We start from the raw sequence: 17,549 nt of genomic DNA on the forward strand, positions 1-17,549 counted from the left end.
TTATTTCTAGCCTATTATTTAACTATGAAACAATCATACAATCATAATATTTCATATTAATAAAATACATTAAAACGTTAAAAACACTATTATTATTGTCATTATTATTAATGCTAACAATAAAAATAATGATAGTAATAATAATATAATAAAATGTTTAATATTTAATATTTACCGGCTTTCACCGCTGACTCCACCCAGTATCCACTTACAGTTACAGCAGCACACAAACAGCAGCAGCCACTTACTGACGGAGCTGCCCTGTCCATGTCGGACTCTTTAAACAGAAAAATGAGACGAAATAAAATTGTAGCCTAGTATTCCCGCAATAAACGGACTCTGAGAGCACGAAACACACCGCAACAGCGTTCCTAACATTAGCTGCTCGGGTCCCCTATCTGTATCAGCAGCGACCATAAATCGGCAATTAAGTCATAAGCCAGCGGCTATGCTAATATGCTAATACATGCTAATTAGTGCAAACATCCAGGTAAAATAGTGAGAAATTTACTTACGGAAAAAACTGCAACACAGACTCCTTCGACGGTCGGTTAGTACAGTCTACACTACAACAAGCCATATTGTCACAAAAACCTATCCGAACATTGGCAAACAAACACGGACACTACAGCCCCCGTCAACCGCTGGAGGTAGACGGAGGCCTCGGGATGTAGCCGCCTAGCTCAGCCGATGCTTTAGCAAAGAGCTAACTGCCAGTGCCTGTCTATGGGGCTGTCACTCAGCGTAACCACACCCTAATGTAAGAATTTTAAGCCTAAATAATACTAAAACGGTTGTGGTACAAAACAATTTACCCCGCCCACAGTGTTCACAGAGGTGGAAACTAAAAAACAAAAAATGTACCAGGCTGTAAACATGTTTTTTTAGGCTGTAAAGTTGACCCCCATTTTAAAATGGGGGTCAATGGAGAATTGCTCACTTCTGGAGCCAGGCCCCAGCGGCAGCCGAGGAACTGCAGCTTTTTGAACGCGGAAGTGATCCTCACTGCTGAAACCTACAACTCGCCCCTTGGTGGAACCTGAGTTCAGATGTTTTTTTTTTTTTTTTTAAATGACCATTTCAAAAGGATAGAAGGAAACTTCAAGCTCAGTGTCAGTGCTGCCTGGATTTTGAGTTTAACCCCCCCACCAAAAAAAAAAGAAAAATGAGCACATATTTAAAATGCATTTTATTTTCCTTTACAAACAAAAGCAGACAAAGAAATAAGATGAGATAAGGGGAAAGGGAGTGGGAAAGCTGTATATAAAGAGATGCAACCTCTGGCGTCCTGAAAAAAATATGTACAATTCAAAATAATATCCATACAAAACATGCCACATACAATAAAAATGATCATTATATTTATTCATATTCCCTAAAAGTATCTCTGCTGTACAGATGCAACATCTTTTTAAAAAGTAGGTGAGGTTAAAAAAAACCTTCAATTTGAGCAAACTTTATTAAATTATAAGATATGCAGAGAACTTAAATTAAGATTCAGAGAAGTTAAAAATTATTCAGGCTAAAATCCAGTGAGCGGCATAATGTCTCGTCATGGTCTTCCCTTGAAATAGAAACATACCAAAAAATATATATATCACTGCTTCGGATACTTGATCAATATCTACCACTTTAGAGAAGTTCTCCGTTATACTATTAGAGTGCAATTCATTACCAGGTTAAGTATGGGATTAACTTTGAGTAATACATCATAACATACATTAGGCCAAGTAACCATTTCACAAGGTTTACCAACACATTCACTTCTATAGGGAAGATATAAAAAAGCAAAACACTAACAATATTCTAGGGAATTCAAGATTTTCCATTCAAGAGTATATTAATCCAATTGTAACCAATTAAGGGACAGGTTTTGGTAATCAACAAGCAGTAGCATAAATAAAAAAAAAAAGAAAAAGAAAAAGAAAAATAAACACGAAGAATATTACATAAATACAAATGCTATGCACCATTGTACTGCTTTATGCAAGAAGTGATTTTCATAATTAACGACTCTCCACGTGAACCCCAAACAGTTTTGTAATCACCTCGGCTTCTCGTCCCAACTGATTGGAGAAGACCAGACATTTTCTCATATCTATTTTAACAAACTTGTCTCTGAGAGCTTATAGCAAAAAACACTAATAGAAAAACAGGTAAATGCAAAACACTCTGGTTCATATACATAAAGATATTAGTTTGCCATTTTACATATATTTATATTTATATACAGCTTTATCTTTGTTAAAATGATATCCAGTGGTTGATTTTTTTATGTTTTTTTTTTTTTCAATTTTATTTCTCTACATTTTTTTACTTATTTGATTCAAAGGGGCTGGATAAAGAGTTGCTGTCCCCTAATGCATATACTGTATATACAGTTTGTACACCTTTGCATTTTTAAATCATGTGAGGTCTTAGGTTAGGGGAAGGAGGAAAACAAAGTAGTATGGGAAGGTGGAGTTTCAGTAAAGCTCCCTTTAAAGACTTATTTTCATTCATCTTACATAGAAATTAAACAAATGCCCTTTTTTCCAATAAGTCTTTCCCTGCCATCAGTTCAGCCTCGAGAGGACAGTACCAGCACTAGAAAAGCACACTTACAGGGGAAGTAGAAACACTGCAGGCTGTACTCAGGCAGAGGAAGACTTACTACAGTAAAGTTTAACAACAGTCCACTAAATAACACAGAGAGGAAGAGGCATGATTTAAAGATTAAGGTTGAGTTGTGAAAAGATTCGAGTTGCTGGGGAATAAAAAGCATTACATGGGACAGTAGTCATGCATCCACCGGCTGGGTTTCAACAACAAGTTGGAACTTCAATGTATGAAGCAACACGCAACGCAAATGTGTACTTGGTTAACTCTGGACTTCCTAGTCTTCTTCAGAGACTAAGTGTCCTGTGATCCTAGAGCCATTCACTCACACCATTACTGTCTTAAGCAACTTAAAAGGTGGATGTTATTGTGCTTTCACACAGCTAATAGCATGGTTTTGAGACGCATAAATAAAAAGTACAAAAAAAAAAGTAAAAGCTACATCAATATCCAGGATGATTTGGTGGCATACAGGACACCCGCTAAGCTTCTGATTGTGATTTTAATGCAATATCTTATCAAAACTGTCATATATTTCCTCTGTATAAATAATTCATGAATAATAATTATGTTGGCTCATTTTTGAAAATCATCATCAGCATAGAGTAGACAGAGCAAACCTGCTGCTTTAGATTCCCTGCTTGTCCGAGAAGGCTAAGCCCATAAAAACATTCCCCCTTTCCCCCCCGGTTCCACAGTAGCAGTTAACAGTTTTCATACAAAGCAGTCACTTCCCGCTAAATCAATGAGGTAGACTGGGTCCAACTAACCCACCTTGGGACTCCACACAGTCAGAACATCTGGTGCCTCTGGAGCCACAGATCATTAGCATCTCAAATTTTATATTAACTTATATCTTTTTTTTTTTTTCTTCTCTCCATCGATCATATGCAGTTCTTACACAGAGCCACATCAAGATTGTCTAGCTAGCCAATATCCGTGTTGTCTTCATTGATGACTTGATGGGAAAGTGCCTTTTCTGGGAGGTAAGGGGGGAGAGGTGTGGTTAGGTGGGACAGGAAATAGGTCCGACTTAAAACATAAAAATGCATCATTAGTTCATTCTTAGTATTTTAAAATGGCTTTTTGTCGAAGCTCCAGGTGAGCTCTGCACTACGAGTATTGATATCAGAGGGTCAGAATCATTTGGTAGATGTTGAGGATTGTTTTCCAGCCATTGTAAGCTTATTGAGAACAGTCGAAGGGGGAAAAAGGGTTTTGGCTGAGGAAAGGGTGATTCACTAGTCCAAAAATGAAAGTCAGTCCCGCCATCAAGCTGCTGCTGATGGAGGTGATCGGGTTGCTTTTATTGATTAATGCTCTTCAAACCTTTGGCTACAGGTGTCACCGCTTTTGTCTTTTCAATGACGGAGGCCAGCTTTCCTCCATCTGCATGTTTCAGAACAGCTTATGCACTGGCTATGTAGGATTCAAAGGCTTTGGCGCAGGAGTGTTCTGGCACCAATGAGGAAGTTCTCCATTTTTTTTTCTCTCTTCTCATTAGTTCATCCACTTGCGGCAATTCCAAGCTCCACAATGGCAAGGGATCTTGTGCTGATCGTCCTCAAAATCAAACTGGTAGTCATAAGTCAGCTGGAATTAAGAAACAGATACGGTTAACAGCGGCAGAGATTTCAAAATGAACTTCAAAAACATACAAAATGGTAGTAAAAGTTACAGCAATATGTAAGAGTGAGTAAGGGTCAGTTTTCTTATGCACTGCACCTCTTCTCCCTTGGGGATCCTGCGGCTGGAAATGATGATAATCTTGTCTTCTTTGTCAAATGTTACAACCTCTGCAACACAGTTGGGGGCACAAGAATGGTTGACGTAGCTGCAAAGGAGAAAGAAAAAGGTCAGTTAAAAAAACGTAAAAGACTCAAGAGTTTACAATGAGGCAACGGGTAACAAATCAACGCTTACCGAGCCGGGCCGCCGGTCAGAGTGGCATCAATCACCTGCTCATTGTTGATGCGGAACATGTAGATCCCACGGTTCTAAGTTAGATGAAGAAAACAGAAAAAGATTGATACTCACCCCTCAATTCAAATTTAAATCTTTTTACAGATCTTATTTTTTGTAGGCTCTGGGGTGTTTTCGCATTCCATAAATTATAACCCTAAGGTATTATTTTTGTGTTCTTTGGATTCAAATGCCAATGTTTTATTGATGTACCTGTGCCTCGTAGATCTTCTCGCGGCGATTGGCCACCTCGTTGCGTATGACGGTCCCAATGTATTCAATGACCATGGTGTGCTTCTCCAGATCCTTGGCAGCGTACAGGCCCAAGCCCTGAATGCGGGATCGTGCCAGATACACGTTGTTCTTCCACTCAGTCTTCAGGCGCCGATACTGGGAGGACTTGGAGTGGACGAACTGCTTGCTGTATGGTGTGTTGAGCTCTCCAGTAAAGGTGCTCTGGTAGGCCTTTGACATGCTGGTGCTGTTTAGAGTGTGAGGCCTTGAGACAAACAGAAAACAAAAAGTGAGTGGGCACCCCAATTTTTTCCAAGACACATTTAGAAATGAAACGTTTTTTGGGAAAATATCTAGAACTGTATCTAAAATAAGGACTTTTAAAAAGCTTTGCATATTTGTTGGGTTACATATTAAGAAACTAACTTTTTTCATCTACTGTAAAATAATGTTACCTTTTGGAATACAAACTTTATAATTAAGATAATCCCCCCCCCAAAAAAGCATTCTTTACTAATGTATCACTGCACAAAAGCATTAATATTTAAGTCATTAACTTCTCCAACAAGACACCATGCTTCAAATGATTTTAGACCAACCACACAGGCTTTATTCTGCTTGATAATGTGCCTACCAGCTGTAAAGTTGCGGCTTATTGCTAAAGTTATGCTGCTTTACCTCTTGCAATGTGTGGGGACCTTGGGCTCAGAGCGAGCGCAGCCAGTGGGATTGATCATGAGAGGGAGCTCCATCAGAGGGTGACGGCCATATCGGAACTGATAGTTCTGGCAGTTCTCCACTCCAGGCAACTAAAACACAACAGAGTAATACAAATTGTGTTAATCGTGCACTCATAAAGGCCTCCATTTCAAATTTTTTAACTGGGAGACGGAGACAAAATAAATGGGACATAAAGTGATATTCCTTCCTGCTGCACGTTCTTACCGACTCAGTGATTCGCATGACAGCGTGAACTGTGAGGCCATACATTTCCTCTCCTTTCACATGCTCGGTGAACAGCTTCAACATGGATGATTCTTCTCTGAGTTTGGCCACCTGCTGAACTACCCGGTCCCAGATTCCTAGAAACAAAGACAGTGAATTAAATTCAGTCAGTGATCAAGAGATTTATTTTAACTGGTAAAATACAACACTGAGAGACATCATATAACAAGAAGGAAGCAAGTAGAAGCAGTATATATGTTCTTACCCTCTGGAGTAGTCTCACGGTACTGCAAATCTTCCATGCCGTGCTCCAGAACACGCACCTCGAACAGGGGGCGACCCTCATCCTCGCTGATGCGGCAGCGGTAACGACAACGCTTGTTGGGCACACGGGTGCTCCAGTAGATGCGTGTGGCCTCATAGCCAACGGGGAAGATAGCAGTGCGTGAGTGGAAGATGGGCATTTGGGAGGGTAGCAACTGACCGACAGCGTGAAAGATGAGTCCACCCACACGGAACAGGTGAATACGGTCACCCCGCTGTAAGATGCTGGCAATCTGCTTCACTTCATCACGCTCAATGTAGACACGGCGTAAAACAGCAAACATGCTTAGTTCATCTTCACTGGGGCCCTTCAGCTTATGCTGAGTGCACAACATGGTTTTGTCCTTGAAGAACATGCAGCGTGCCCGGATGGCACAGGCGAAGTGGTAGACATTCGGGCAGCGCAGTCTGTTGCAGCTGTTGGTGGCACCTGTTTTCTGGCAGTATGCACATAGAGTCCGCAATCCGCGACGCAGGGCTACCTCCACATTGATAAGGGCACCCCCCTGTGTCTCATACACCTCTGTGGACCACAGGGCACAATTAAGGTGCACCCACAGGTCCACATCAATGTTAAGCAAGCGGGCAGGCCCGTCTGTGGCTCCATCACCTTCCTCGTGGCAGAAACAGCACTTGCGTTTATCCCGAGGCAGCCTGTCTGGTCGAAGAGTGATGCGCAAGCGCTCCATCAGCTCAGACACCTCACGGCTGCTCTCTCTCTTAGACCCACCCTTGCGTATTGAGATGACAATCTGAAGACGCTTCCAGCGAATCCCCTTCCATTTCTTCACTTTGGGGTGTATCATCTCCTCATCAGGGGAGAGAGGCCTGCGCTGCTTGGTAGCCTTAGGGGAAGACTCCATGGCCATGGTGTTGGGAGAATCTTTAGGAGGTTGAGCTGGATCAGTAGCCGAGTCCTCCTCTTCCTTGGCAGCAGGACTCACAACCTGCTGATCTTCAGTAGGAGCAGTGGAGTCAGAAACTGCAGTCGCAGTGGCTGGATCAGTGACTGAGTTTGGAGCAGCAGCTTCAAACTCTGTGACATCAGTTGGTTGAGCAGCATCAATAGGAGGACCAACATCCTGTTCAGGCTCAGACTTCACCTGAACACTGGTGGGACTGGAGGGAGAGGGGGATGGAGAAGCGGATTTTTTGGAAGGCTCAGCTTCACTAATTGGAACTGGGACTGATGGAGGAGGCTGTGGGGGAGATGGTGATGGGGGTGGAGATTCTTCCACTGGTACAATAGGAAGGTGGCGCACGTCCAAGTCATTTACGTTGGTTGTGTAACAGTGCTGGACTGGTTTGTCTTCCTTTTCGGGGAATTCCTGGAAGGAAAATGACACATGAGATCTAGAGCTTTCAATAAATGTATAAGCCAAGGAATATGATCAAAAAAGGTAAACATTTCACACAGTTCTTACGAAACCTGTAATGACTGACCTGTTTAATAAGTGCCAGAATGTCCACTTGTTTCTTCAATGTGCAGCCTGGTAGAGACACATCAAACTGCCTTAGCCACTCATCCTGACTAGGTGAAGCACCGTCCTTTGTACACAGAGCACCTGGAAAACAACACCACCTTAACATCAGTCTTTATTAGATTAGATTAGATTAGATTAAACTTTATTGTCATTACACATGTACAGGGACAGGGTAACGAAATGCAGTTTAGCATCTAACCAGAAGTGCAAAAGCAGCAAGTGCAGGATATGGCAAAAAAACAAGTGCAAGATATACAGTATTCACAGTAGATATATACAATAAACATGATATACAGATAAGTATGTACAGTTAAATAAGTATTATGATCATACTATACAGATACGTTTATGAATATATGCACACAATATAGAGGAAAAAGAAAAAAGTACTTATCATTGGACACATACATACTTATCTATGGATTATTAAACTTAAAGTTGTGCATTTGTGTTTGAGAGCAATATAAGCGTATGAGTGTTTCCCTAGCAGTGTCGTCACTTGACTACAGTGACAAAAACGTTCTGAACAGCAACTCTGTTCAACTCAAATGCTTGTTATACAAATAAGAGACTGCTGCAAACAACAGGCATCACAAGAGGCCAAAAAACACAAAGACTATGACTTTGTGTACCCTTTAATAGATATTTTAAAATGGAAGGAAATGATTTAGGACATTTATCATATGACTTGTTGTGGCACGAGGAATGTCTAACCAGTTGTTGTGATGTATATGATAAACTTCCTAAACTCAGTGAGAAAACAGGACAATTCAAATGAACAAGACAGTCTCTAAATGCATACCTGACTGGCTGGGTCCTTTCCCAAGCCCATCCACTCCAGGCATGTCAGGATTTTGGGGAGGGAAAGTCACCTCATAAGAACCTGGCATTCTAATGTTCAGCAACTGGGCCATGGCCATCATCACGTGGTTCAGTTTCTAAGGGGGGCAAAAAACCTCAGTCCAAGTTTTCGTTCACAATGCATGAAGATAAAGAAAGGTTAAAAGGGTGCAATGATATCACCGCTTAGTACCTTGGCTGCAGCAGAGGACAATGTGAAGGTAACAGACACCTCGTTGCTTTTGGCCTTATCCCAGTGGTTGGATGTGGAAACTGCCTTGCTATCAGTCGCTTCAAATGGTTTGTTTTCTGGGAATGCTAAAAGAGAAGTAAATGTGTACATTAAGAGTTTGCTTTTTAGTTTGTATCTCAGCAACTCTAAAATGTAATGCAACACTTTCAGACTGGATTTCTCCATAACATGTTGATATATATACGAGCAATGTTGCTGTTGTTTTTGGGAGTCACATTTAGCACTTGGGATATGCCAGTACCTGGTATGGCAGTGCGAGGTATGAGGGGGATGATGGGGGATATTGCTCTCTCCATCTCCTCCTCTTTAGGCTCCCGTAGGTGAGGAAAACGTGGCATTTCATCTCCTACATTACTCTCAGGGGATGATGCCGGGATGATACTTTCTGAGGCATCTTCGTCATCACTCTCCATCCTGTTAAGAAACAAATCCTAGATTTATAGCCACTCAACAAGAAGAAATTCATATATTCTGGTTGACAAAGGTCTCAAAACAATCATCCTATTGTACCTGATGTCCTCATTCTGGTTATGTGGTGGGGTGGGGAGAGCTGCTAGAATATCTACACTCTTTACCTCCTCTGTAACAGAATCTGCAGGGAAAATTATTGAGAATTTAGAACCCAGTTACTGGACAACTGCAGACTGAATATTGATTAAAAAACACATCAATTTTATGCCAAAGCACTCATTGTTTACCCATTGGCTCTTCTGCTGGCTCTGTGTCTTTCTGACCCTCAGACAGCTCCTCCCCAGAAGTCACTCCATTTAGCAGCTTGTGCTGCACTGAGGGCGGAGGAGTAGGTGGCAGGGAGGATGGGGGTGTTGGTGGGTTGCTGAGGTTACTCTGTAAAGGCACAAAACAATATGCTTTGAAAACTATTTTGCTTTTGAGGGCTTTGTTCTTAAGAATAATTAATCATCAACCAAATGTTCTAACAGCCTGCAACAGCTGACCACTGGCACATGCTACAGCTTAGTTATACCTTAGTGAGTAACTGAGAATAGTAGTCTGGGATATTGTCCAGCACTGCATTTCCAAAGGATCCTTTGAGCTGGGCTTTGCCGTTGGCTGGGCTGCTTCCAAAAGGGGCAAACAGATCCAGACTGGCGGTGATTGAAGGCTCCATAAGGGGCAGCAGAGAGAGACCCTGAGAGTTTCATGTTCATTAGTCGATATAATGAAGAACCACTCTTCAAAACATTAACAGCAAAGAACAATAAGGAACTCCATTGTTATCATCCCTTTACCTGTTTGAGTTGCTTTATTAGGGCTTCAGCACTTTTTCCAACTTCTTCCTTCTTATTCTTCTTCCGTGCGTTAGGTCCTCTGTCTCCACTTGCTTTGTTAGTGCGCTTTGGCTTTTGTACAGGAGCCCTTTTTGTTATAGACTGTAAGTCCTGTAAAGGATCAATAAAATGAATTAAAGATTTTTTACCCACAAACAACAGCATGATGAGGGAAAACTGAATGAATGTACAAAAGAAAAACATACCTCCATATTTCGAGGAGTCCCTTGAAGTTTTTGCTCCAGCATTGCCAGTTTGCTGTTGATGTGGCCATTGATCTCATTGTGGATACCTTCAGAAGGCCTCTGAGCACCAAGCTGAAGGTTCTTTGTTCTCAGGAGTTTCTGTAGTAGCTGCTGCCCAGTCTCAGATCTAGGACCTTGAGTTCCAGGGTCTCCAGCCATGTTTCCAGCATTAACAAAGCTAGTGTTGTTCCCAGAAGTAACCGCCTCACCTGTTGCTTCTCGCTTTATAACCCCGGGATGCACCTCTGCTGCACCATCACACTGAACCTCCTTTGGCTCCTGTTTAATGTTGTCTAGGGTCATCTTACACACCCCCTCTTCTTTAGAGCTGTGTTGTGTATGAAGACGATGGCTCTCTGTAACCTGCTGTGACTGCTGCTGAGTATTCATGCTTTTTTGTGGCCCGTTGGGAATAATTGAGGCTGTCTGAAATGTTTCATTGCTTGATGTCTGAGCTTCTACTTTCAGTCCTGGACAATCAAGTGGACTCTTGGCTCCAGGTGACCTGAGTGGGGACGCCTTGATTTGGTTGTATGGACTCCCCCTGCCAGCCCTACAATCACCAACAGAAGGTGAAGAGACATGGGATGAGTGCGGTGAGGCGGGGTGGGCTGGGCTCATTCCAAAGGGACCTCTTGGAGAATATGCATGGGATGGAGAGCCCTGCATGCGCCCTGCTGCAGCTGCCATTAGTGCTTGTTGCTGGTTCTGATTAGGAGTGGGTGGACGCATACCCATAGCTTGATTAAATGCATGCCGTTGTGCATCCCCAGGAGAGTTAGCTAACGGCTGACGTGGAGATGTTGGTCTTATCATACAGCCCTGGTTCAGGGGGGAGCGTGGCACTGGTGCCTGGCCTCTCATCATATGTTGCTGCATCATTTCCCCTACTTGTGGCTGCTGTTGCCCAGGGACCATCATTCCATGCTGTATCTGAGAAGCAACACCAGGTTGTTGGCCCAACTGTTGTTGAGGGCCCACTGCTCCTGGCTTCCCCATCGCTCCATATGGCATCTGCTGGCCTTCCATCCCTGGCATCTGCTGCCCAACCTGTGGCATCTGTCCAGGCGGAATGTGAGGCCTCAACTGACTTTGCTGTCCTTGACCCATTGACATCCGCAGCATCTGTCCCTGTTGGAGCTGCCTCTGGGCAATCATGGCCTGAATGTGCTGTATCTGCTGGTTTGGGGGAAGATTGCGGAGCTGTGGATTCTGAGCAATACTAGCCTGGATGTTGATAGGGGTGCGTATCTGTCCAGGGGGAACCCCAGGCCTCTGTGCCATCATTCCTTGCTGCTGGGCTCTCATCATGCCCATTATGGCCTGTTGTTTTTGCTGCTGGGCTATGAGGACTTGTTGCTGTGGATTATGGCCCATCACACCAGGCTGTGGCTGGCCAGGATGGTTCTGGCCTATGATCTGCTGCTGGATGCTGGGATCTTGTGGCTGCTGCATGGCATTTTGAACTGTTTGTTGTTGTTGCTGCTGAGCTAAGTAATCAATTGTTTTCCCTTCTTCTTTAACAGGAATCAAATTTGGCTTGTCAGCATTCAAAGAACCTTGCCTCTGGATAGTGAGTGCAAGTTGTTGCTGCTGTTGCTGGAGCGCACCAGTTTGTTGGTTTCCAACCAAACCGGTTTGTTGCTCAGATACAGACTGAGAATTTGATTGTTGCTGCTGGGCCATATAAACCTGGTTTTGCTGCTGCTGTTGTTGCAACTGCTGTCGCCCAAAGTCAGTTTGATGATCATTTGCAGAGCCTAGTTGAGTCATCTGACTGGGAGTGGAAGGTCCACTCTGCTGTGGTGGTGTTCTTGGATCAGGGCTCAGGATCCCACCCTCTTTGGGTCCTGAGTTTTGGCTGTCTATGGATCCCTGTGGCTGGGGTGTGATGCTTCCTGCTGAAGGCGAAGAGCCCATCTGTGGGGTAGAGGGTTGGGAGAGACCTCCTTGTTCTTGGCTAGACTGATTGATCATCTGTGTTGGTTGCCTTTGCTGTGCCATCTGCTGCTGCTGGAGGTGGGCCAAATTCTTTGCAAGATTCTGCTGCTGCTGAGATGCAATCATGCGTTGGGCCAGAATGCTCTGCTGTTGTGGAGTCAGTTGGACCTGGGGACCCCTGAGGCCAGGGTGACCTGGAGATCCAACCATTCCCTGCTGACCCATTATCAGCTGAGACCTCTGCTGCTGTGATGGTGCAATTGGTTGGTTCCCCATCATTCCTGGCTGAGCTGCCATCATTCCTTGGGCATGATTAATGGACTGGCCTCCTGCAAGGTTCTGTGGTGGAGGAGCCACAGATTGGCCTCCAACCATTCCTTGTGGAACCTGCACCATATTCTGCTGACTGGCCTGGTTGGCTAGCATTCCCTGTTGAGTGCTTGCTTGTTGTTGGGCCATAAGTGGGTTCCCCATCATAGTAGGCTGTGGCTGAGTGATTAAACCAGACTGTTGATTTGGATGTGGCAACAACTGCTGGCCCATTGTCACCTGCTGCTGCTGCTGCTGTTGCTGTAGCTTTGCCATCTGCATCCTATGTTGAAGCTGTCTTTCATGGAGAAGCCTGGGATCTGCACCTTGCATTCCAGGCCCCTGTGGAAAGAATCCTGCTGGAGCCCCAGGAGGACCTGGGGCTCTGACACCACCAGGTCCAAGTGCTGCAGGAAGCTGAGGTTGGGCTCCTCCAATAAAGGGTTGTCCTTGGGGCATTCTGACAGGCATTCCACCTTGCGGCATCATACCAGGGTGCTGGCCCATTACTGGCGTGCCCTGTTGGCCCATCATCATCTGGCCTGGCATCTTGGGAAACATGTGAGGGGGTCCCCCCTGTGTAGAATGACCTGGGGTAAGAAGACCCGACCCTTGCTGATGCTGTTGTTGCTTGCTTCTGTACTCTGCAATAAGATTGGTGTGCTCCTTCTGCTGCTTGCGTACCTAGAACAGAATAATTATGAAAAGACATGAAATTGCAAATCAAGATGCCAGGTGCCTTTTCTGCAGACAAGTTGGGAAACTTGTCATAAGGGTTTTTGCATCTTTATCAGATTCTTTAAAATCTACACACCTGGTCAAGCTGTTTCTGAATTTTGCTCTGCTCTTCCGTAACCAACTTGAGCTTCTCTGCATCTGCCTCAGCAAACTCCCTGCCAGCTTTCTTAGCAGTGCGCTGCTTAGCACACAATGCCTTGCGTGATTTACGGTGAACTCCAATTTGTTCCTCCAGAAGTTTCAGCTGCATTTGGAGTAACTGCTGGGTGTGAAGGAGCCATTCTTCATATTGGTGCTGTTCTGCATCATCTGTAACAAAGGAGGATAACTTCAGATACTTTTAAGCTATAAGAGTACAGGGACAGAAATATACCACCTTTCCAAATGAATAAATACATTTCTAATAATAAGAGGGAGTATTGGTTGAACATACTGATGATTCCTTGCACAAACTGCGGAGGGTTAGGTCTTGACTGGGTGGGATCACTTGTTTCTCCCTCCTAAACACAAGATGAAAGTGTTTAAATAAATCAGCTAAATATCAAGTCAAATCACTCCTGAAAAGACAGAATACCTTTGGAGGCCCAGATGGAAGTTGACCTGGATCTGTGCCTGGGGTAGAGGCCAGCCTCTGAGCAAGCAGAGAAACCTGTTGCCTGAATAGAAAGCAAAACAAAAAATGTATAACTATACCTGTAGTGCACCAAACAATGGGTTGTCAGGGTATGTAGTTTCTAATCAAGAAAGCTCTTTTTTTGGCCACTTGGGGGCAGCAGAAGCAAGCAGTAAAAGACTGCACTGACAGTTGTCTATTTACAGATCCAGCAGACACACAGCAACATTAATTACACTAAGTAAGTACATTAAAGACATTAAGTTATTTGGAGCCATGTAAGTACAATATGCTCTCTCCTCTGAGCTCTGTTTGGTGTCAACCAACTCCCAAGGGACTTATCTCTCTCTTAAGGTGGTATATGCCCCACGAAGTTCACCAGCTGGTAGCAGATTTTGCCATTTAGTGCCAGGCAGGTTCTGTACTGTCAATATTAATATAAAAATACTGGATATGCAGGAAAGACCATGCATGTCTGTCTGGTATATCTTAACATTTCACTGCTGCTTCACAACAAAAACGGCACTGAAGTTATTTTCATTAATGACTTGGTACACTCTGTCCAAACAGCATTGCCATTTTTGACAGCCTCTCTTTCTATTTTCTGGTCTTTCTTGTGGGGGAGACACATGCTCTGCTCTGTGTCAGCAGTACGACGATATGTGTCTACACATAAAACACATTTCTGTTATTACCATTTAGGTTTTTATATGGATATAAAAACTAAAATGGCTGAAAACATGCCGACCACAGTGACCAAAATAAAAACCAAAAAAAAGGTGCTTTTTTTTTTTTTTTTTTTTTTACTAATGTAAAAAAGTACCTGTTGATGCCAGGGGAACCAACCATCGGATCTTGTGCCAACACTCTCTTGATACCTTTCAGTGCCACCATCTTTGCCTTGGCAATGGGGTCCATGATGTCATCAGTTGCAAATTTCTCTAAATCTGTGATAAAAGAAAAATCTGTTGATACAATATGAAAACAAAATCATTATATCAAGTAATGACAGTGACAAGACATGCTCCTTACCTTTATCTGGGAAGAAATTGTTGGCCAGAGGTGACTGTTTAACCACTGGCTGTGGCTGTTGTTGATGGCTGAGACCTGCATGGATCCCTGGCTGCCCCATCCTCATCATGGCTTGCTGCTGAGCCATGGCCATGTGTGGTGGAGGTGCCATTCCAGCTCCCATAAGCCTTTGCTGTTGCTGCTGCAACATGTGTGGGGCACGGGGTACCATCCCCGGCTGAGCCATCATTCCTTGGGGTGGTGGACGATGGTGGTGTGGCAGCATTATCTGCCCAGGTGCCTGTGGGTTTGGCGGTTGATTTTGGAGACCAGGAAAATGAGGTGCCATGCCTCCCTGATGGAGGGAACTGAGCTGTTGCTGCTGTTGTTGCTTCTGTAGCTCCTTCTTCTCATGCTCCAGGAGATCCTGTATTAGAAGAGGCAGTTCACCATCTAAAGAGCTCTCTACCTTTGCCAAATCTACAGCAGGGGAGTGCTGTCCCCCTACATCAGGCAGCCCCAGTGGATCATCACCAATATCTGCATGTGGAGCAGATTGAGGAAAAGGCAATGGGTCGGCTTGGCCTGGTAGGGGGTACGGAAGACCCCCTAGTCGAACAGAACTGAGTGAAGCTGGCTGGTTTTCTGTTTGCGCAGGCTTGGCTGATGATGCGGCCCCACTAAGAAGCATTGACACAGCCTCTCCCATTTCATCTTTCACCACGGTCTGTCCTGGCTGCAGCTGAGGGGTCAGACCTCTGTCTTCTACTTTCACTTTAGAGACATCTGCAATTTTTGCAGAGGGTGGAAGTTGGGTAGTAGACTGGCCTGCAGGGGCTTTTGTGAGACTCTTCTGCCCTGGCTCCACTTTGGCTTTCTCTTCCACTTTAGCAAGCACAGATCCGGAGGAGGATGAAGGTGCTTCACTTTCTGCTTCCACCAACCGCAGCTGGTCTGAGAAGACATCTTTAGGGTCTCCTTGGTCCAGCTCAGGGTCAGTGTAAGCCAGCAGGTCAAACTCATCACTGTTAAGCAAATCGTCTAGATGTGGATCATTGGTTTCAAGGTTGTCCAGGTTGCCTAAGTCATCGTCTCCTTTGTCAGGGTCCAAGTCCAGAGCCAAATCATCCTCATCTTCCACACCTCCATCCCCTGGGGCCTCCCCAAGCCCCTCAAGATCAGGCTCTGGCAATTCCTCACTGTTTCCTACTGTGGCAGTTTGGGGCTCTGTGACTAGGCCTGACTGTGGAAGCTGATGCTGCTCAGTGCTAGGAGTATTGGGATTGGAAGCAGCCTGGGGCTGTAGGTGGGGCTGTTGTGTTACTGGGCCTGTAGACTGCTGAGGCAGTAAAACTGACAGGCCACCCTGCTGTAACCCCAGCTGTGACTCATTGCCCCCCTCTGTTTGAATGCCACCAGCTTGAGTTATGGGATGTTGCTGAACATAAGGTGCTGCCATCTCTTGCTGTGGAAAGAGACGTGGTCTGGGCTGAGGTCCACGGGGCATAAACTGAGGCCGCAAGGGTAGTCTCTGTGAGTTGTGCCTCAATTCAATGAACTGTGGTGGGGGTCCTTGACCCATGGGCTGCATTGTCTCTCCTCCATGTCCTGGCATCATGGTGTGAGGGTTACCTATAGTATCCATGCCCTGGATGTTGACAGCAGGGTTAAGGTTGTGCCTTATACCAACGGCCTCCATGCCAGGCTGGGGGAACCTCCTAGGACCTGGGGCCTGACCTTGCCACTGCGGAGGGAATGGTGGACGGGCAAACATGCCCTGAGGTCTGGTCGGCCCTGGTGGCCTGAAGGACAGAAACATACAAAAGAAATATACTGCAGTTTAAACAGTGTTCACTGAATGGACTGGGACTAAATTAGGGTGCTATTTATTTGTTTATTGATTGATTGATTGATTGATTGATTGATAGTAATTATTTCAGTGACCACTTTTGCTCTCCTGGCTCCATTTCATTCCTAAATCAGTGTCAGTAATATTACAATTCAGGAATGTTTTTAGTTTGAAATTTACATAGCTACTAACTTGCTATAACTGTAACCAACCAAACATTATTCTAAAAGTAAGGGAATGGTGGAAGTCAAGTCTTATGGTTACATACCAATTGTGTATTTACTTCAATGAAGTGCTTACCTTAGTGCACTAGGATCCATAATGGCAGGGGTTCCTGTAGGTGGTGGGCGAATGAGCTTGTCCTCCATACCTCCAACAGCCATGGGCATCTTCCCTGCCACAGAAGCCTGAGCCCCAACAGCAGTAGCAGCACGATCCTAGAAGAAGTAACAACAGCAAAAATGAGTAAATGTGCTACTTTTATTTGCCACTTTGTCATTTAGATTTCACTGCTCTGCATAGAGGTCAATTTACATCACAGATGAATGGTACATCTATAACTTCAGCAATTCAGATTCTTTCACATGAAGTCCTCTGCAGAGCAGACAGATACCAAAGTTTTAGCCTGGTCATATGAAGACATCTTCGTAAAAGTTACATCACACTGTTGGCTAGGTGTTGCTTTTGTAATGTTGATGGCATATTGCTCAAAGTGTGTACCTGTGGATAAGGTGGTGGTGCTCTGTGGGCCTTGTTGTCTTGCTGAAAGACCCCCATCTCTCCTCCAGACCAGCCAGGGGACACACTGCCAGCAGCAGCTGCAGCCTCCTTCTCTTGTCTAATGGAATTTCTCTGCATTTGTTGTCTGATTAAAAATTCCCTCAATTTCTGACGCTAAAAAACAAAGGAAAATA

General features: G+C 44.4%; 1 protein-coding gene across 3 annotated transcripts in view; it reads right to left on the reverse strand.

Moving 5' to 3' along the window:
- Nucleotides 1–2,214: 2,214 nt before the first annotated feature.
- The window catches only part of kmt2d (lysine (K)-specific methyltransferase 2D), a 29,800-nt gene continuing 14,465 nt past the window's right edge, over nucleotides 2,215–17,549 (reverse strand). For all 3 annotated transcript variants that reach the window (XM_041049697.1, XM_041049705.1, XM_041049688.1), the window contains exons 33-55: nucleotides 17,356–17,529; nucleotides 16,936–17,072; nucleotides 14,808–16,588; nucleotides 14,599–14,722; nucleotides 13,737–13,818; nucleotides 13,596–13,662; nucleotides 13,239–13,471; nucleotides 10,136–13,108; nucleotides 9,891–10,040; nucleotides 9,626–9,790; nucleotides 9,339–9,486; nucleotides 9,151–9,232; nucleotides 8,882–9,054; nucleotides 8,581–8,705; nucleotides 8,350–8,485; nucleotides 7,507–7,628; nucleotides 6,005–7,391; nucleotides 5,740–5,876; nucleotides 5,473–5,603; nucleotides 4,774–5,059; nucleotides 4,522–4,595; nucleotides 4,324–4,432; nucleotides 2,215–4,191 (exon numbers count right to left, since the gene is read on the reverse strand). In XM_041049697.1, the coding sequence (XP_040905631.1) occupies nucleotides 4,099–4,191; nucleotides 4,324–4,432; nucleotides 4,522–4,595; nucleotides 4,774–5,059; nucleotides 5,473–5,603; nucleotides 5,740–5,876; nucleotides 6,005–7,391; nucleotides 7,507–7,628; nucleotides 8,350–8,485; nucleotides 8,581–8,705; nucleotides 8,882–9,054; nucleotides 9,151–9,232; nucleotides 9,339–9,486; nucleotides 9,626–9,790; nucleotides 9,891–10,040; nucleotides 10,136–13,108; nucleotides 13,239–13,471; nucleotides 13,596–13,662; nucleotides 13,737–13,818; nucleotides 14,599–14,722; nucleotides 14,808–16,588; nucleotides 16,936–17,072; nucleotides 17,356–17,529 (8,889 nt within the window). In that variant the 3' untranslated portion in view covers nucleotides 2,215–4,098. The remainder of the gene's footprint in view (nucleotides 4,192–4,323; nucleotides 4,433–4,521; nucleotides 4,596–4,773; nucleotides 5,060–5,472; nucleotides 5,604–5,739; nucleotides 5,877–6,004; nucleotides 7,392–7,506; nucleotides 7,629–8,349; nucleotides 8,486–8,580; nucleotides 8,706–8,881; nucleotides 9,055–9,150; nucleotides 9,233–9,338; nucleotides 9,487–9,625; nucleotides 9,791–9,890; nucleotides 10,041–10,135; nucleotides 13,109–13,238; nucleotides 13,472–13,595; nucleotides 13,663–13,736; nucleotides 13,819–14,598; nucleotides 14,723–14,807; nucleotides 16,589–16,935; nucleotides 17,073–17,355; nucleotides 17,530–17,549) is intronic.

The sequence above is a fragment of the Toxotes jaculatrix genome, chromosome 2 (genome assembly GCF_017976425.1).
Source record: "Toxotes jaculatrix isolate fToxJac2 chromosome 2, fToxJac2.pri, whole genome shotgun sequence".
Classification (NCBI taxonomy): Eukaryota; Metazoa; Chordata; class Actinopteri; family Toxotidae; genus Toxotes; species Toxotes jaculatrix.